This window comes from Pezoporus wallicus, unplaced genomic scaffold (assembly GCF_028554395.1).
Source record: "Pezoporus wallicus isolate ANWC-B61680 ecotype Strahan unplaced genomic scaffold, APGP_CSIRO_Pwel_v1 contig_5785, whole genome shotgun sequence".
NCBI classification, from domain to species: domain Eukaryota; kingdom Metazoa; phylum Chordata; class Aves; order Psittaciformes; family Psittacidae; genus Pezoporus; species Pezoporus wallicus.
In genome coordinates this window covers 144,249-164,580 of record NW_026641150.1, presented here as the reverse complement: position 1 = coordinate 164,580, position 20,332 = coordinate 144,249, and the positions used below count along the sequence as shown (strand labels likewise).

The window sequence follows — 20,332 nt, the reverse complement described above, 5'->3', positions numbered from 1 at the left end:
AAAAACATATATATATATAAGCCTAACTTCATCTTAAGCTCACCTTCATGGTGGATTGTGACAGAGCCAGGAGCTCTCCAAAGTCAGGTTAACTGGAGAACAACAGGATGCAAGGAAGTCTCGTTTCCTGCTATGCTGAGACTATAAGGGATACCAACGAGGATTTGATTGGAGCATCCCAACACATATAGTGCCATAAAAAAGTCTGTATCTAGGACACACATCCAGTCTGCTGCTTCACAGGAAACAACACAATGGCAGGATACGAGAAACATTCGCTTCCTTGCAATTTTACGTAAAGCAATTCTGACAGGAAGTGATCCTCAACACTCTCACAGCCGTTATGTTCACTCGTAGCATTTGATAACGGAGAGGGGGACATGACACCCTCCAGGTTTCCTCCTAACATAACGAATGTTTAAGAATAAACTAACCTAGAGATAAAAAATGAGGAAAAAAGCTTAGCTGCCCTAAAGTCTTGAGGCAAAAAAAAAACCAAACAAACAAAAAAAAAACCCACAAACCTACACAACGAGAAAAAAACACCAAACACCCACATTCTACTTCTTAGTGGGGATTTGTTCACTTCACAATCTATTTGAAAACTCTGACAAGAGCAAAAGCATCAAGATGCTTTAAAAGGAGCTTCCATGGGACTGACAAAGAAAACAGTCTGCTCCAGGTTTTCAAGAGAAGTCCAACTTATATGTAGTCTATGATCTTCATTCCGTTTTTTATGGACAGATCAGCTGCGAGAACTGACTCTTTAAAACATCATATTTTGAGTGAGAGTCATTTAGTAACTTCCCTATTCAATGCCACCGGATGACAAACATCCCCCTCATACAACACCCCCAATTCTGCCACTGCAAGAATCAAAGCTGAATTTTGAGATCCAAGTATCAAGCAGAGTTATTTTTACCTTGCAAACTATTAACAGACAGCAAGGTCTGAATGCTAAATTATCTTCTGTAATACTGGCATAACCCACCTCTCAAATCATGTCAGAAACACAATGGGAATTCAAACTTGCACATGCTTACAGCTCTTAAAATCTTAAAAATGCACTTAGAAAGATATAGAATCATAACCTTGGAAATACTGAGATTTGTGTTAAGCATTAAGTGAGAGACATCTATAGACATAAAACAAGACTTTATGGAAAAATATTTTCAAGTATGCCCTTGCTTTCCAAGCAAACATTTTTAACTCTGCAGAGATTCTAGCTGTGATGAAGTTTACTCTCCTATTCTCCAATTCCTCCACCAAGAGACTCAGACAGAACATTAATCAGGATGCAAGTATAAAACCATCAAAAACTACATCAGATAAGGACCCAAGCAAGCAAACCAAATCTTCTGAACAAACTATTTAAATAACACTTTTGTTTTTATGAATTCCACAAAATTGACCACATGCAGATATGCCTTATATAAGCATTAACATGAATCACACCTACTTAAATACAGACAGGGACCGTATTAGGAGCCTTACACTGGAAACACTTTGCAATTCATAAATAGCTGGGAATCAATGAAATTCAAGCTAAGCAGGCTCATCTAAGTATGCCTCTCAGTACTCACCTGTTTTACTGGGTTTTAACATCCTCCTCACATTGTTCTGTTCTCTCCTGGACCCCAATATTTAACACAACAAGTATCTGCACTGGTTTTGGCTGAGATAAATTTAATTTTCTTTTTAGCTGCTAGTATGGGCTGTTTTGGATCTGTGCTGAAAACAGTGTTGGTAAAACAGGGATGTTTCAGTTACTGCTGAGAAGTGCTTACACAGTCAAGGCCTTTTCTGCCTCGCACCCCACCAGTAGCAGGCTGGGGATGCACAAGATGCTGGGAGGGGACACAGCCAGAACAGCTGACCCCAACTAACCAGGGGAATATCCCAGACCACATGGCATCATGTCAGCATATACAGCTGGGGGAAGAATGAGAAAGGAAGGAACATTTAGAGTGATAGCATTTGTCTTCCCAATTCACCACCACTTGTGATGGAGCCCTGCTGTCCTGGAGATGGCTGAACCTGCCTGCCAGCGGGGAGGAGTGAATGAATTCCTTGTTTTGCTTTGCTTGTGTGCACGGCTTTTGCTTTCCCTATTAAACTGTCTGTATCTCAAACCATGAATTTTCTCACTTTTATTCTTCTGATTCTCTCCCCATTCCATCAGGGTGGAGTGAGAAGTGGCCATGTGGGGCTGAGCTGTCAGCTAGGGTTAAAGCATGGCAATATTCCAGGCAGATGTTGTATCCTAGAAGATCAGACCAAACTGCCTAATAACAACGGGTGTTGTGTGATCTGCAACATTACGCATATACTCTAAGAGCATGAAACACCTTTCATTCACAGGACAGTGACTGCCAAAGCCTGCTGATTGCCCATCCTGACCAGCAGGTTCCGGTTTCCCTTTCCACACCCCCCACCAATTCCAAATATACAAACCTGACTTTCCGTAACTATGCCTGCATTTTTCTGCCCCTAGGATTTCAGTTGGCTGCAAACTTTATTGCTAACAAATTACTGACCTCTACTAGGTCATTAATGAAATGTTAAATAACACAGTACCAATGGCAACAAATCCCCTATAGCAAGGTGTATGTTGCATGGCCATTCCACATTTGTAATTGTATTAAAGCCTATTAATAAGCTTGGTTTTAATTTCATTTCACATGAGCCATATTGACTTTTCCATCACTGACATCTCTTAAATACCAAATGAAACACATTAGAGAGCCATTTCATGCACACATTGGTTGTTCAACTATTAAAGCCTCTCATTTTAAAACAAGACTGACCTCTGCATGCATCTGTTTAAACTCCATCACATTTAAAATGGCCATGATAATAATCATCCACTAAGGGTTAGTGGTTTAGACTTCTCCATCCACTGAGGGTTAGTGGTTTAGACTTCTGTTCAAGTGTTGCTTATGTTCTAATAGCCATAAGGAAATAAAACTAACGTAACAATGCTCTTCACTTATAGCCCTGCAAAAACCAGTACCTACTGCAACTGGAAAAACATTAACTAAGGAATTAGTGAAACAAAATTAGAAGACAAGGTTGAGAATGTAACTGGGGAGCAGACTAAGGCATGCACAGCAAGCCTGCAGCAGCATTCTTTAGCTAAAACAGTCAGTTTCAAGGCCTCGGGTATTCTTTATACTATCTCATGCCCCCCTTTCAGCCCATCAAGTCAGAAGCCAGTTACGGAGGGAGTATTTTTAAATTAAGATATTTTGCATGAGGCCAGGCCTACAACTGGAGACAGGAAAAAGAAAAATTGGGGGTGGTTCAGGCAAGCTTCCAGACATACAGTTTTTCTTCACGTCTCCTACCTTGCATATATCCTTGAACCACAGAGCATCAGGAAGACTGTATCTAACAGCAATCGTAAGAAAAGTTCACACAGTGCTTAAGAGTAAAATAGAAAGGCTTTGCTTAAGAAGTATTTCCTTGCTAGACTAGTGCCTTGAATATACACAGGTATATTCCAGTACATATTCCCAGTAGATATTAATATTTTAAGCATCTATCTGACAAAAATAGATGACAGCTTTCTTTACAGCATTGCACCATAACTGTAGGCAGCTGAGGAGCTGACTTATGAGCAGCCCAGACATTTGTGCAGCACAGGTAGAGCTGCTGCTGCTAACCTCGCCAGCCAACCCAAAATAAGCGGTAAGCCCTAGGCTGTGTGTACTAAACCAACAGGACACTTTCCAGCTCAGTCTGGTGGCCTCAGGCCCCTAACACCAAAGATTATGAGAACACTGGCTCACTCACCCAGAGGAAATGAAAGGAAATGAGCAAGGTGACTTGGCAAACCTCTGCAAGATCACAGACAACATGTCACTCCACCTGTTCCTAGAGCACAGTCTGAATCATTTTTGGCCAGGGGAGCATGAATAATCAAGCAACAGGGAATAAAGCAACTCATGGTTAGAAATGGGTGAGCTTCTTAAGAAACACTAAGAATCTCCAACACCTCACTTACTTGTGCCACCACCTGCAGTGTATTTCTACCCCTGGAGCAGCTGGCAAGAGGAAGCCACGGAGTCTACCCATGGTCCACCCTCCCACAATGACACCTAATCCACCCAGGCTGGAAAAAGACCCCATAGGTAAACCTACATGCTAAGCACAAATTTCCTCATTTCATTTCGCATTAGGTCAGCTCTGAGCAGTGCTGTGTCCCATTGAGCTATTATGCAGCAGCTGTTCCCGAGTGGTACATTATCATGTGAAAGCTGCAGCAGTAAAAAGAGAGATAAGAAAAGCAGGGAACTATGACAACAGAGAGGAAGGAAGGGGGGGGAGAAGAGATGATTACAAATGTTCTGGAAAGCTCTATGAAGCATATTGTTGCCCAAATGCTGTAATGAACAGCACAAGGGAGAGCTTAAAAAAAAAAAAATTGAGTTCTGTTACAAAAATTAAGGATAAGTCAAGAGGAAAAAAAGTTTGAAAATAACTGAGAGAACAGACCTGTAGTGCAGGGTTTCTTTGTGATTTGCTAACCGTTCACAAGAGGAATTAAAACTCAATGGTAAAGAATATATAAAAGGAGATCTGGAATTAATTTTACTGCTCCTATAAACCTGTTCCTAGAAAGTAAAACTTTAACTGTTCTAAAAACACCACATCACCTACAAAGCTTTATTTGATTCTTACAACTAGGAATACTTTTAAAACCCAACATGTTATCTACCAAAGCAGCACAACCAGCACTAAAAATGTAAAAACCAAAGTTTGTCACATCTGCATACAGATCTCTGCACATATGCATGTATCCAAATATACCTTTACCATACAGCTTCTAAGGGCACACACAAAAAAACAGGAGGGATAAAAGAAAAAAAAAAAAAAAAGACTTGTTTCAGAGTCCCTGAAGACGTACTAAAGCTTTCCAGCTCCAAGATCCTTTTTTTGCCCAAACAAACCAGCTGCATCAAAGCACTAATGATTCTAAAGAGCATTAATTTCAAATACTACATAACATTTTACCTAGGCCACTGCTTCAAAGTCAACATTTCCAAAACTAAATACATACAACTTATTTTTCACCAACCCCACCAAAAATGGCATAAAATCTACACCAAGAAATAGTTTCTGAAGATGAACTGTCCAATTTCAGAAGCTTTCAAAAATCTGGTTTTAGACTGTAACACAGCAAGTTAGTATCCTCAAATTAATTCTTTAGTAAGAAAGTCATAGAATTTGGTATTTTTAAACATGAACTTCTAGTAGTAGCAAACCAAAATGGAATTAAAAATCAAAACAAAAAAGTAACAAAGAAATAGAAAGGTTAGCACTCCCTACGTTTGTCTAAGCCTGTAAGAACACATAAGCCTGTTCCAAATTTTAACCTGCACAGCAAACCAAAAATTCCATCTATCACATCTTCATCCTAAATCACTTTCAAATTCCTTTGCAGGTTTTGAATCTTATAGATGATACCACACAGTGATAATCTCAGCTGGCACTGAGAAAGAGACATTCAGTGGCACACAGTATTAATACATGTTTGAGTACTAAAGCTTAAGGAAGCTCACACTCCTGGATCTACAGGCAAAAACAAAAGATGTTGGAATGAAATTACCAAAGATAGCATTTGATTGAGACACTGAATCTGAGATGCCTTGGTACTTCCCACCACAACAGGTTACACCTACCTGCTTAGCTGAAACAAAGTGATGGCATAAGCATCTTCTAGTGCCATAGAGAGGCATCTCAACAGGGAAATCTGGCCATAAACATACCCCAAGGAAGATTCAGCCTAGTAAAACTCACCTCTCTTTCTGATATACACAGACAAGAACTATGTAAACTACTCTCCTAAAAGAAATCAGGAACACAGCTGTGGAAACCCATGTAAAAATGCATGGGGAATACTGTGTGTAAGTAAGACAACACAGGACCAAAAAAAAACATGAAGTACATGCTTGGAACTGAATATAAACAGCTCTGTCTAATCACTCTGTGATTAAAATGGTAAAAATTAATTTTTGGCTAATGAGTGCAGAAGCCATCACAGACTGCCACTACTTTTGGTTAACAAGGACATGGTTAAATAGTCGTATGTTCTGGGAAAAAAAATACAAGAGAAAGGTAAAGGATGTCCTACAGAATTATAACTAACTTTTCTTTCTAAAAATAAGAACCAAAAACTCCACCTTATCCTTCTCCCAACAGTCCAATTCCTAAGAACAAAAGAACCAAAGATATTTGAATGAGGAGTAAAAATTAGACCCAAGCACTTCACTCAGAGTAAAGTGCAATGCCCACCTGCTTAGATGAAGGCCTGCCGTACAGAGTAGGAATGATGCATTTAGGTGACCAAGATTAGGTGCTCAGTAAACTACAAATTAGATTCATTTCCTAAATTTGATGATTTAGGGGTTCTACTTAATGTTCTGTACTCTACTAAGGCAGCCACGGACCCTATCAACGCTCCAGAGGTCAAAACTCAAGTTTCCACAGTGAAAGAAGTAACTTGTAAGAAATGAGCAAGAAGTTTCTCCCAAGTGTCAAAGTATTTTTCTTCCTGAAAGTGATTCTGTCATCTGACCCTGTAATGAAGATACACACACTTCTGCAGTGCTTAGCAGCACTGACATTACAGAAAAACTGCAATGTGTCAGTAATCTTTTGCTAAAAATAGAAGGCTCCTGCTTTCATAGTGTTCCTTTTGAACATGACGGACAAACCAACCTATTCAGCACTAAAGGGTGTGAGTGGACTAAAAGCCAAAACTGCTATGGGGATTGAATACAGTGTCACAGCTAATAGAAAGGCTAGCCCAAATTTTAGAAACGAAAGCAAACAGCAAACCCCATAGAACTAACAGGAAGTTTCCCCAAATAAAACAGGCTGCAGAGAAGGAAAGCAGCGTCTAGGTCCCACTTCAAACACAGACACATCTCCCCCAAAAGCAATACTAGCAGCTATTCCACGACTGTGCTTCTGATTCAGAGAGTAGAAGCTTATACTTAATGAAACCAGTTTCTTGTATGAACAGTTCATTAAAACTCAGTTTAGCAGGAGAAAGCATGTGAAGTCAGTTTTTAGGCCTTTCTTCAAAAAATGCTGATAATCAGTTGGAATTCAATTGACAGTAACTGTAACACTTATCAACAATTATCAATTGATCAAATTTGCAAGGCTACAACCCCCAGCTTGGCAGTGGAAGGTGTCCCTGCCCATGGCACATGGGTTGGAACTAGATGGTCTTTAAGGTCCCTTCCAACCCAAACCATTCTGTGATTAGATGTGAACAACTGCAAGTTATGGCAGTGGCTGGTCATTTGAGTGGTTACATTTCCTCTCTTAAAAAAAAGAAAATCACAGTAATAGATCATGGTTTTGGGAAGCTATCCCTTCATTCCACAGCTTCTGCTGCTTCAGCTGGGCACCCATCCTTCCACCAAGCTCCTTCCAACACCACCACGATAGAATAGCATGGAAAAAACAAGCTTTCTTGAGTTTCAGTTTACAGGATGCCTATCATACCTTGTGAAGTACTATGTAAAGTTCACAGGTAGACAGCCACCTTCTCCTCTGTAAGTTTATAGATAAATGTCATACTTGCAAGCAAAGTTACTGCAATGGAATCTGCAAACTGTTTCCTATCCTAAGGTAGAAACATACATTACGGCTCCGTATTTTTATACATCTACAATTTCTTCCCAACTTCCCCTCCAATAATAATTTAAGAAGAAACTACTTAAGAAAAAGCCTTAAGGAAAAAAAGAAAATGCAAAAAATAGTTTTGGACAAAGACTGGACCAAAATTTCATGCTAACTGAAAGTACAGAGAGCACTGAAAATGAACACAGATCCTGAACATAATCACTCAGACCTGAATCATATCTGCGCGAGGTTTTATAAACTGCTGTTCACCAATGGCTGAACTCGACAGTGACACATGAAATTTTTTGAGGCTCAGAATAAAACAGCTTCTAAGGAAGGAGCTGATATATTCAAGACTCCTTTTGCAATATCTGAAATTTAGATTTATTTTTTAAATTGAAGTAGTAAACATAAGCTAAACTCTGAACATCTCCACACTCTTACCCAAAAAACACAGGAAGGATGGCTTGCCTTAACTGATTTCAGATGTCTTCTGTCTAGATACATGTTCTATCAATATTTCTCAACTAATTTCTGAAGTCTCAGCTTAGTTTCAAAAGCCATGCTGTACAGAAAGAGAGGGGGCATATATTATGAAGCAAAAATCTTCTTTTATATCATGGAAAAGTTGGAGAAAGAAAAAAATAGGAAAACCAACTTCTCTGGGTCCAAAATAGGTCGTGTTAACTGCAATCCTGGTCTCCATTTTGCAGAATAGGGAAAACAGTGGCTTAATACCAGTCCGAGTCACTACCATCGAGTACCAGACACATAGGTGAGACTGCTGAGACACACTCCTTTTAAAACAGCAGCGCTCATAGACACAGACACACCCTGAGCATGTCAGAGCAGGAACTGGGGGCAGGAGGAAGGAGTCTTCTTACTGCAAAAGACTTCGTACAACATGAGGTTATCATCTGCCCTCTTAAAATAGCCTGCTGGCTGTTTTACTATGCTACCATGTGCTCTAACCACAACTTAAATGCTGTCACATGCTCACGTTTCATCTGGAACAAATGCATACAGCCAAGTGATCAGATGATGCACAGATTCAGCATCAATGGAGAACAAACCACAGACAAAGCATGAGCCACAGAACCAGCCCCACTGACTTCAAACACAATATTTCACTTTTTACCAGCACGCTTCGAAGCCTTATTTTCATGCGTGCACACACACTTTTTAAAATAAACATACTAACAGAAGAAACAGGAAAATTCTTGTAGCATTAAGTACATATTAGTATCTGGAGGAGAAAGACTGAAGGGGAATTGATAGTTTGAGATTTCTGGCATGGGGTTAATTTGGAAAACCATGATTAGATGTGTGGAAAATAAGCATGAAAAGGAAAAAGATAACACAAACACAAGAAAGAACGGGGATGAGAGGGAGAGAAAGAAGTGTTATACCCTTGGTAATGAGGGATGTAATAGGAAATCTCAATTGCTTCCTGAATATCTTGTGGAAAGCAGCAAAAATTAAAAATAAAGGCTTTACTGAATTCCCATAGAGCCTGCTGAAGCTTTCCTTTAGAGCCACTAACTAAAAAAAAAAAAAAAGTAACTCCAAAAGAGTTAGCAGAAATTAACAAGCCCTCAAAACTAAGAGCCAAGATTTCAGGTTTCAATTAGATCGGAGTGAATTCACTTCAATACTTTCATTTCAAAAACTCACTGAAAAGCACAAAACTGCATGCACACTGCCTGAGCTACAGCTCAGCAAACAAACCCTTTTCAAATCAATTCATAGCATACAATTTTGATTTCAGGTAGTACAAATACTCTTAAAAAGGAGCTTAGGGCTAGATCTCTGCCTGTCTCCCAGGAACCTGCAACAATGTGACCCAGGGTCCTCCACCACTTGTAGCACTCATTGGAAAGAGCAAGCATAGGACGTTATCCAGAATGCAGCAATAAGCCCCACCATCAGCTGCTCTGGTGACCATCCTATTGCAGTGCTAGTGGAGCACCCTAAACAGCAGCGAGGCAGCCAGAGGGCATCTTTGGTCAAGGAAGACAGAAAACTGCAGCCAAGTTAATGCAACAGCCTGTAACTTGAGGGTACTCAGTAGCTGCCAGGCCAGCAGACTACGAAGGTGCTGGTAAATCATTCCTGCTCAGGATTCATAAGCCGACAGCTCAGGGCAAGCTTTCAGAATGGAAATCTCCCATGCTCCCTTCTCCCACACCACCTCATGCTTTTCATGCAGGGAATCATTAAACTCTCACAGCAATTCAGTTCTAGAAGCTGAATTGCCAGAAAATAAATCCAGCAGGAAGAAGCAGGAAGTTTGCTGCAATTGCATGAGGTAAACCAGAGTTTGGTATCTGACAAGATTAGCACCTGAGCCAATGCAAGGGAGAGAAACATCTCATCTGTCAAGGGAAAAAGATTCACTTGAGGTGCTGGGAAACAACACAGCTGTTCAGATTATTTTCTGATAGTGAAGAAAAAATAAATAAAAAATACAAAAAAAACCCCACAATTTGGCTACAATCCACCCTGAGTCCAATCATCCCACAGTAATAAGTTTCCGTAAGAAAATGAACATGGAAGAAACTTACAGTTTATAAGGATATATATAAAAATTTCCACATTCCAAATATTAATAAAAGATGGCTTCTAGAAGGCTACAAGCAACAACAAAAATGAAATCCACACCAATTCCCCTTATTCATAGTAATGTCACAGTAAAGAATCTGAAAAAAAAAAATAAAGATAACTTTTCCAAGAACCTAGCCATTCCAAGAATTTCATAGTTTCAATTCATCAGCTGCTAAGCTATATGATGGGCTTGGGTAGGCGAGGGCAGCTAGAGGTAATACTACAAGCAGCCTGGCCCAACAATATATGCCAATTCCTTTTTTTCTTCTAAATATTCTCCATGGTCCAGGATTTTTCTAGCCTTATGCCATCATCTTCCCCATTACAGATGCCCTAACTTCAACGCCCTTTCCAAAACACAACTGCTCACACTCCAGCCTTCACAAAACCAAGTCCAGCCTCTCACTTGCCACACATAATACCTCACTAGTACTGCCCAAGCCCTCGCCTGACGTTTTGACCCAGAAGGCAGATCTTGGGTTTCCACAGCAGATGCTGAATGAAGCAAGCTTTGGCCATCACCTGATGAATGACACTCATACAGAGATACCTTATTCCTATTAACTCTATGCAACCGGCTAACAACCAAGGAGTCCATGCCTGTGGTAGGTGATACCCTGTATAATCAGGTGTCCGTCCGCAGCCACTGGAGCTTGCAACCTTCTAATGAAGACTCAGATATGCAACCATGTGCTTTTATGAGTTAAAGAGTTCACTGACTGGCAAACATTGTTTCAGTGTGAGTTCTTTTGCTAGTGTAACTGCTGCTCCTCTTGCCAACAAGATTTTCCAGCAGAGGGGCATGCACTCCTCCAAGCAGCATCTAGGGATGACATCTGTGGAATCAGTACAATCACTCAAGAATCGCTGACAGCCTATCCATAACCTGCATCTAAAAGTTATCAATACGGAAGAATATAGAAAGGCAAGTATTACATAGTAATTCTTAACTAACTGTTCTTCCAACAGTTTCTCTAATGCACTAGCTGCATTTAAAAGTCTTAAATGGATTTTTGAGACCTTGTCAGTTCTATAACTCATATAATTTTAACTTCTACAAAGCCCCACAGAAATTATTTACACAGCTCAATTACGGGGTGAAGAATCACTTCTTTTAATTTGGTATGACCTTGCCAATTGCTCGTTTTTTCTGAGTAGTCCTTAGCTCCTGTGAAAGGAGAAACAAAAAACAACCTTCCCATCTTCTCCATGCCACCCATTACCAAGACCCTGTCAACCCCAGATACTCACCTTTTCTGTAAACAGAAGAGTCAATAAATTTATCTGCAACTCATACAGACTCCATTCCTTCCTTTTATTGTAACAATGCCTGTTAAGTCTTGAAATGGCAGACTACTCCATTTTCCTTAAATGCAGCATTTCTCCAGGGTACTGCTATAAGTCTAATTCATCTTGATGCTACAACTCACAAAACAGTCAGAGTGACCAAGCGCAGTATGTTTGTGATTTGCTAGGACTGCATAATACCTGCCAGTTCAAAGAACTTGGATACTAAATTGAAGTTCTATCTGTAGCATGCAAGGTAGTACCTCGCACAGACTCAGCAGCAAAGGAATGGAAGGCAGCAGACACAAACCAAGCTTTTAAAGATCAAGGAAGGAAAGAAGGGAACAGATCCAGGGACTACAGACCAGTAAAGCAAATGCTTGAGCCTCGTACATTGATAAAAGCTATAATAAAGAACAGAATTGATGGGGTTTGCATAAATACAGAAATAAAAAAGAATTAACACTGCTTGGTTGGAAGGAAGCAACCTTTCTAAAATGCATCTATGGTCCTTGAAGCAAGTAACTGTGAACACAGCACAGTCCAGTTAACACATCTGAATATCCTTTGAACAGATGCGTAATCAAGCGTTGGTTTTGTTTTAAACAAAGGCAATATAAGTCAGGAGACTCCTTTTGAAGGTTCAGAAGTGCTCAAGAAGAAACAACAGCTGTATACAAACAACTGGTTTTCACTCTGAAGGAAGTATCAAAAGTATCCCATAGCGATCTGACTTAGGACCCACACTACTCAACACAATGTAAATGCAATTTCACAAGAAGCATGTAGAGTGAACTCTGTTGAAGATACAAAATTGAGGCTTGAACTCACAGCAAACAGCCACCATACAATCTTGTGAGTAATCAGATGTTAAAGTGGCAGGTCAAATCCAGTGCTAGCAAATGCAAAACCTACCCTCAGGCATAAAACACACCAAACCTCACCATTACATATGCACAAAAATGAGTTCTAACTTAACTGTTCCCACTGACAAGTAAAAGCCAGCAGTCAGCTAACAAACAGATCAAGCATCAGCCAAGTCATAAAGCTGAAGAGAAACAATACTGGAAATTCAGAAAAGACAGAGGTGACAGATGGTTTTTATTATTTCCATAGTATCTCTGCAAGTTAAATACAGCTCTGGTCCACCATGATACTATAAAACAAGAAAGGGTACAGAAATGCATGCTGTTTAAACCAACTACATTAATGCAATGGTTTTCATACAAGAAAAGAGTAAATAAACTAAGGGTTTATCTTGGAAAGAGATGCAGTGAAGTATACTGGTGCCACAAAGTCACATACAGCACAGAGAAGATCCATCCACTGCCACCAACTGCAGCAGCTGAACAAACAAAAGGAAATTTTTATACAGTGGATAATTTAACTATGGAACTTATTACCATAATGATGCTCTGAAAGTAAAAAAAAAAAAAGCTTAAAATAGCTTTAAAAACTATTAAAAAACAGAAGCCATAAAAGGAGTTCCCCTAAGTTGTTAAATACACAGTGATATAAAAGATACCATCCCTAATTCTTCAAGAAGCTCCTCAGCTACAGACTTCCAGAAGCTGGGAAGACCCTGCAGAATGTATCATGCTGTATTTTCACAATTCTTTTAACACCTTTTTCTCCCAGGAATCTATTACAGACCCTTAACTCGGGGAATAACAAGGTAAGCAGACCTTTCATCTGTACTTGCACAGTTACCATTAAAGACTGCAAAATTCTTTCTACATTTTATCTCCAAAGCCAAGTTAGGCCAAAAAAAATTGTTACACTAACTTCACTACAGAAAAACCCTCTGTAAAACACTGCTTGAGCAACAATAATTAGCTTTTATTCCCTAAAATCTTAAAACTGTGTATCAAACTTAGTTTTACAGTTAACACAGGATTTAAAAGCTGAGCTAAGCAATCAAATAGCCATACTGGAAGATGCACAGCTATTACAGTAACAGAAATCACCTGCCAGAAATTTAAGAAAACATTTCATCCAGGTCAGTGCAACTGCACCCCACTTCCCAGAGGGGCATTGCTGACTAAGCACTTCCAGAGACATAAGCCTCCCAGGTGTGGGATCTGTCCACAGAGCAACCAAGGGCTGAGTCAGCTCTATTCAGCATTAGCTTTCAGTAAGATCAGCTCACAGAAACGACTCACTCCACAACTGCTCAGTCTGTAGACCTGGTGCCAGGGAAGTGGCAGGACTGTGGAATATTGGGATTTCCCTTCACAAGGGCAGCCCACAGCTACAGCAGCAGATGCACAACAAACAGCATTCACCATTAAGAGATGCAAACACTGTTATGCTAATACCACCATATGCACCACTTAAAACACTGTCATGAACATCACACCACTTCAAAATCAGCTAGTAATTATGTCTAGGTTTAAATGATAGCAAGAAGACTACCAAGAACAAACAGCTCCATATATCACTACATCAATATGTTAAAGTTAAGGCATAGAAAAACAATAACATTTTGTTAAAAAAATCTCACGTGTTATATTAATACACAGACTTTTCCACACAAACACTTGATCTTTGCTATTTAAATACCACAAAAACCAGCCTCAGTCGAGATGAACAAGTGAGCCAGTGATATTATACTGACCAGTTGATACTGGGGAGTTGAGTCAGTTAATATTAACAGGACTTCCATGGGAGGCTCATGATTTTATCAGACACAAAGTTAAGTATACTGAGTTAAAGATAAGGCTTCAAGTGTAACTGTAACCCCTACAGGGAAGCACTTAAAACTGAAATTGTTATTTATATAACACTTTAAGAAGAAAGGATACCAACCAAATCACATGAAGCTACAGCATCCACAGAAACACAATTCATCATAGACACCACTGTAAAGGCACAAATGGCTGTAACACTGGCATTCAGCACAAGTCTCCAAACAAGCCAAAGTCAGAGCACGTATAAACCCTTCTCAGATTATGCCTGATAAAACAAATACATGGACAATAAATAATCCTTGTATTAAATGCCCTGCAACAAAGTTAGTTTTAGAGAACACAGACAAGAAATACAGCTATGAAGACTGCTGTTAAAGCATGCAGCAGTAGCTGCCACAGTATCTTTTACCAGCTGTAAAAGCAGTTCCTTACAGACATTCATATCATAAATCTTTAACTTCATGCCATCGATTAAAATGGAGTTACTACAACATGCTTCAAATAAAGCTGTAACGTAATGTCTCCATCCTACCAAAGGAACACAAGTTCTGCTTCACGGCAACTCACCAGCCTAAAGTCCATGATCCTAGTGCTTTCCAAACAATTTAACCTACACAGTCCTACATAAAGCCACTGTGGCTTCCAACACAAGACTATCTCCTCCCCAGGGCCACCCTACCAGCCCAACCATTGCCCACGATATTGTGTCCAAATCTCTTTCAAGCCAAGAGAGCAGGGGAGCAGCTCTGCTCTCTGCAGGCTGCTCAAGCAAGAAGGTCTCCAACTGTCACAAAAGCCACAGCTTACTGCCTCAAAAGGCAGGTTACATCTGCTTGCATCAAGTCCCTTTGAGAGAGTGTATAAAAGGCAGGAAAACAAAGGAAAAGAGAGTTTCATGTTGTCATTTCATGTCCTTCATTAACTTGAAGGAAGGGCACCTGAGACCTCCTCTTCAAGACTAGAAAGCCTCCATATTCTACAGAAGCTAAAGAAATGTATAAAGATGAAAAGCTTTTCTTATTAAAATCGGGATCATTTAAAACAAACCTCAACATACCTTACTTCAAGCACTGCCACAGTTATTTGAGCTTAGACACTGCCATGAAAACGTAATTATTTCATTTGGGTAGTTTATCTAGTATAACTATTAGTATTCAGTAGGTAATGAAGACACTCCATGATGAGACTTGCCTTAACTACTACCAAGAACAGACTCAAACTTCAGAGCAATTACAAGCAGCAATTAGGTGAAATTCAATCTGCTTCAGGACTTTCAGTAGCAAAGCAAAACCACCAAGACCCTATCTGAACGGCTGAACACTGTACTACAACATCACCCCAACAGTTAAAGTCTCTTTAAAAGACACAGGTAGATAGCTTACAGGCTTTACTGAAGACCAGCAGTCTGCAGGACCACAACCTATTAGTCCTGTTAATGCTATCACCTTCCATTAACAGATCTTTTATTTTCTCTTAAGCCTTCCAGAATGTCAAACATTTGAACTAGTATTTTTCATGTAGCACATGTGCCTCATGCTTCACTTTATCACTATCAGTATTTTGTACAGAATTTCCCATCATTAGCAGAAATGACATACACGAAAAAACAAACCAAAAAACAACAAAACAAAACCAACACCTACCAGAATTCAACTTTGGGAAATCCAAACCCTGATACATTTCAGCTACCTTTGCTTTGGAGCCAAATTTTAAAAGGTTCTCTGCCCTACCATTTTTTTTTTTTTTCAAAACAAAATGACAAATATCCACTCCATTCTGACCATCTTAAGACCCTTTGGCTTTGTCTTGTTCACTTCTTTAAACTAGCCTATTCACATGCTTAGAACAGACTGAGCACGTCAAGAGATTCACAGAGGAGTCTGCTTGTAAAGTAGGGAGCAGACTATTTCCTGAAGGTCTCAACACTGTTTGGATGCTAATGCCAAAAGAGGGAGCCTCCAAGAGAAAGCAACTAAAATGCCATGAAACAAGAGTCAGATCCAGAACTAAGGATCTGGGAGTAGAAGAATGACATTACCAAGACTAAGTTTTACTTAATTTTAGGAGACTTTTTCAGACATGTGGGTCCATGCTGTCTCCTCTCATACCTGTAGAGGGACACACATCCCATTCATCCTATGTCATCCTCTGGAGAGGCTTCTGTTGTTGACCTGTAAAAGGAAGCCTTCATAACTAACTTGAGCTGTGGTCCAGGAGACAGAGCTGAAAGCAAGGAAAGGGAAGGGAAGGATACTGTTACAGAGAACTGCAGCCTTTGGAAATACCACTCCTCCTCAACCACAATCTCAGCCACAAAGTTGCACCCTCCCTTTCCTACCAGCTTTTGAACGCATGGCTCCTTTGACTGCAACAACCTGATCAGCTGAAGTCTAAAGTAAACCAGTTGTTTTGCTGGGGTAGTTCTCTGCTGCTTCATGGGCCAGATCAGCACCAGAGTTGGTCTACTGGAAGTAGCAAGAACAGACAGAAAAACACTCCTCTTTGAGCAGAGATGATACTGACTTGTCCCAGAGACCCCAGAAATCAGAGTTAGGCAGATGATGCTAGGCTAGGAACGACAGGAAGAGAGGAAACAGTGAGGCAAATCACTTGTGACAATATGCAGAAAGAAAGATCAGGACTCAAAAGCAAAGTGGGAAAACAAAGCCAACAAGAAAGGGAGAATGGGAGAGGAGAAACAGAAACAGTTGTCAAAAGCTTGGTGTAGAAGCCAAATCACATCATCCTTCTGCTATCAACAAATACTCAGAAAATGCTACAGTTGAGAACGTGCCCATCTCTTCCCAGCTCAGCACAAAGAAGAAATGTGAGTTACCACCATGACTAACAGATAAGCTGACAGTTCAGGTGCAGAGGCTGAACAGGTGAGACAGCAGTTCTGCTCCCACTCACCAGCACGCTGCCACCGGGAGCTTCTCCCCCCTCCTTTTTTGAAATCTAGAGTCACCTACAGATGACCTGCATGTTGACTGTAAAATAACCGACTATCACCATTTCCCTCAACACCTCAGTGTACAAGACTAGGCTGGTCAAAGGATCAATCAGGAAGCCTTAAGAAAGGATTTGCCTGTAAAGCCATTTTCCCAAGCCCCAAATCTCTCCCATCCAAGACATCCTGTACCCCCACATTCTGTAAGTTACTCAAGCAGATCACTTCACTTACCTGGATTAAAAGCAACTTCAGAACTCAGATCCGGGTTTGTAATTTAGCCCCAAAACGAACTGAGTTTGCAGAACACGGCTGCTGATGCAGCGGTAAACCAGTACTGCCCCTGAGCCAGAAGCTCACAAAACCTACTCCTTTAGATGCCTGTGTCATTTACTGCAGATATGAAAAGGTAAGTATTGCTGGTAAGCAGCCAGCAAACCATGTCTCACAGTGAAGCCAGCTGACAGCTACAGCAAAGACAAATTCCTTCTATCTCCCACAACACTGCTACACTACTGCAAAAAACATCTCATTTAATTTGAATTGATCTGTTGCTGTCTCCTCAGCTGCTCAGAAACTAAGCCTTTATGCTAAACAAGGGTTTAAATGAATTTGAGGCAGCAATGCAACTATCTGCCACTGCTACTTTGGGCCAGCCCCAGCTCCCTCCTGATCCACACTGCGAGCCAAATTAGCAAGAGAGAAAGCAGGTTAGTAACATTACTTCTACCAACCCAAACCCACCTCCGTGCATCACCTCACAGTCTGTCAAGCCCCTGTGCTAGAAGAGGGAACAGCATGGAATATGCAAGCAATACCATGGAGTCACTGCCACTGCTGCAGTAGGCTTAAGCTACCCTAGGACCATCCTGAGGATTGGTATTGGAGCAGGACCACAGCCTGGCTTCAGTCCACTCTGCAGCATGTTTAGTGGTCACAGCTGCAACTGAGGTCCATAGGAGCTGTGTCAAACTACGGACATTTTAGCCAAAAAAAGTTTGTAAATATCTGACACTATTGTGGAAAGCACCACAGGATGTCCATGCAGAAGCTACTAATTCTGCCTCAAACCTAAGACTTAAATCACAGCCAAGAAAAGTCTGAGACCACCCAATGAGCAAAGGAAGAGCACTGAATAACCTACCAGCTGAAACCAGGAAAGGTTCCTAAAATGCACATGCAGAGGGGGTCCAAAAAACCTTTCTGGGTTTGGCATAACAGTACTCTTTGGTCAAAGCGTAAATGGATTCGAGATGCATGGTGCGAAAGAGTTAGTCTATAGTTGTTCTGGTCCCAAAATGCTGTTACAATATAAAAGTAACCCACTTACCTACTTTTAAGCTAAACTAATAAAAAAACTGATTTATTTACATACATGCAAAATAATTCAAAATTATATGTTCTTGAGAGTGTCAATTAGGGAAAACAGACTGCAGCATTTTAAGGTAAAATATTCTCTCGTTTCTATATCAAAGAGTAATACCCTGAGATTTCTGGATTGCTCTAAAAAGCACATCTACATTTTCTTCTGCATTTGCTGACAACAGCTACAAATACAATAAAAATCATTCACTTAATTGTGTATGACATAACGACTGAGATACTTCTAGCAAGCCATATCAACAAAGAATTAAGAGATAAGCCATTTCAATAAACAAGCACAGGCAGGAAAGAAATCAACAAGTTGACAGGTATCTCCAAAACTAGAGAGCACTCCAAGCCAGCTCATTAACTTAGGCCATAAATAATACCTAGATGCAGTCAATTTAACTATCAGCAGTTTATAATATCAAAGTCAGCTAATTACAACAACTTTGTATTTTAACAATAAAGAATTGCTCTTTCAGTTTTGTTGCCAGCTACAGAATATACTTAAGCTGTATTTATCCATGAAAGCTATCTTTTGCAAAATGTTCATGTGACACCAGGATGAAGAACTAAGCCTCAGGCAAAGGGTGTGAAAATGCATTTTCTTGTAATTTACTTTACACTGCTAACAAGCCTGTGGGGTGGATGGATTTAAATGACCTACTTGAATAAACATTAGATGAGTACAGATTAACATCCTGTTTCATATTTGTAGTTCAAGCAGTTTCCTAAGTACTGAGTATCAGTCTTTAGGAATAAAAATCACGCAATTATCCTATCTCCACACACTTAAATGCTTTAACATACATAACAAATAATTCAATCAAGTGATAAAAAATAATGAACTACATCATTATTTCTGTACTGAGGCTGCCTTCAGACAAAGCATAGTAATCAGTTTATGTGTACATTTTTAAGGCACTCTATTTTATTAATAAACATACAGAACATGCAAGAAAGTGTTTGAACATGTTTTGCACAGAAACCCTGTTAATTTTTACAACCAGGAAGAAGTGTTTGTGCCTGCTGATTTAAAACTAACTGCTTCCAGGCAACTTCTGCTAACAGATTTTAGAATGAGGAACTGTCTTTTTCTTAACCTCATTTTTATTCATTAATGAACAAGTGGGGGTTTGTGGGGTGTGATAAATTCCACCCCCTCTCTCAGTCTCTTTGTTTTGTACTGACTGAATGAACTCAAAGCATTTGAAGAATAGACTGATCCAGATGAACAGTAAGTAAAAGTCTGTTTATTTTAGGTTGGGTTGCCACTGCCAAAAGAGGAGGGTCTAGTTCCCTCCCTTCTGTGTTATGCCCTTTGTGCCACAATCACTCAACTGATCCACTCTGATCTGGTTCAGGGGGTCAGTTACACTGGAATTAAAGAAATCTAACCCACCAGAAACTGGAAGGGAAGCAATGAACAGTTAACTGGAAACATGACAGTTCATCTGAAAGCAAAGCAAGGGGTGTTTCTGCTCATATTTCATTAGAAACTAACATGAAACACAAACTCATCTAGATGAAATAAGAGTAATACTGGGGCACTGTGTACTTCCTGTCAGAGTTACAAGGAAAGTCAAACACTGAACTGCTGGATGCCTGGCTAGGGGTGTTTCCATTGCAGTTTACAGTAAGCCAGTGTGCTGCCACAGCCTATATATAAATATCACTCAGCACTAGCAAGAGAGATCTGTGAAGATGTCCTTCATGAACAGGAAGTACACCAGCTAGTAATGGCACATATCTGTTGTTTGTTTTCTCCCCATCTCTATTTTTTTGCAAAACCACA

The 20,332-nt window shown here is 40.0% G+C and overlaps 1 protein-coding gene across 5 annotated transcripts in view; it reads right to left on the bottom strand.

Moving 5' to 3' along the window:
- ARHGEF7 (Rho guanine nucleotide exchange factor 7) overlaps positions 1–20,332 on the bottom strand; it is a 124,544-nt gene that overhangs the window by 77,380 nt on the left and 26,832 nt on the right. The window contains exon 1 of one of the 5 annotated variants that reach the window (XM_057422239.1): positions 44–172. The exons of the other annotated variants lie outside the window; for them this stretch is intronic. Within the exon in view, the coding sequence (XP_057278222.1) occupies positions 44–49 (6 nt within the window). The 5' untranslated portion in view covers positions 50–172. Of the gene's footprint in view, positions 1–43; positions 173–20,332 lie in introns of those variants that run through there. 5 annotated transcript variants of the gene reach the window in all.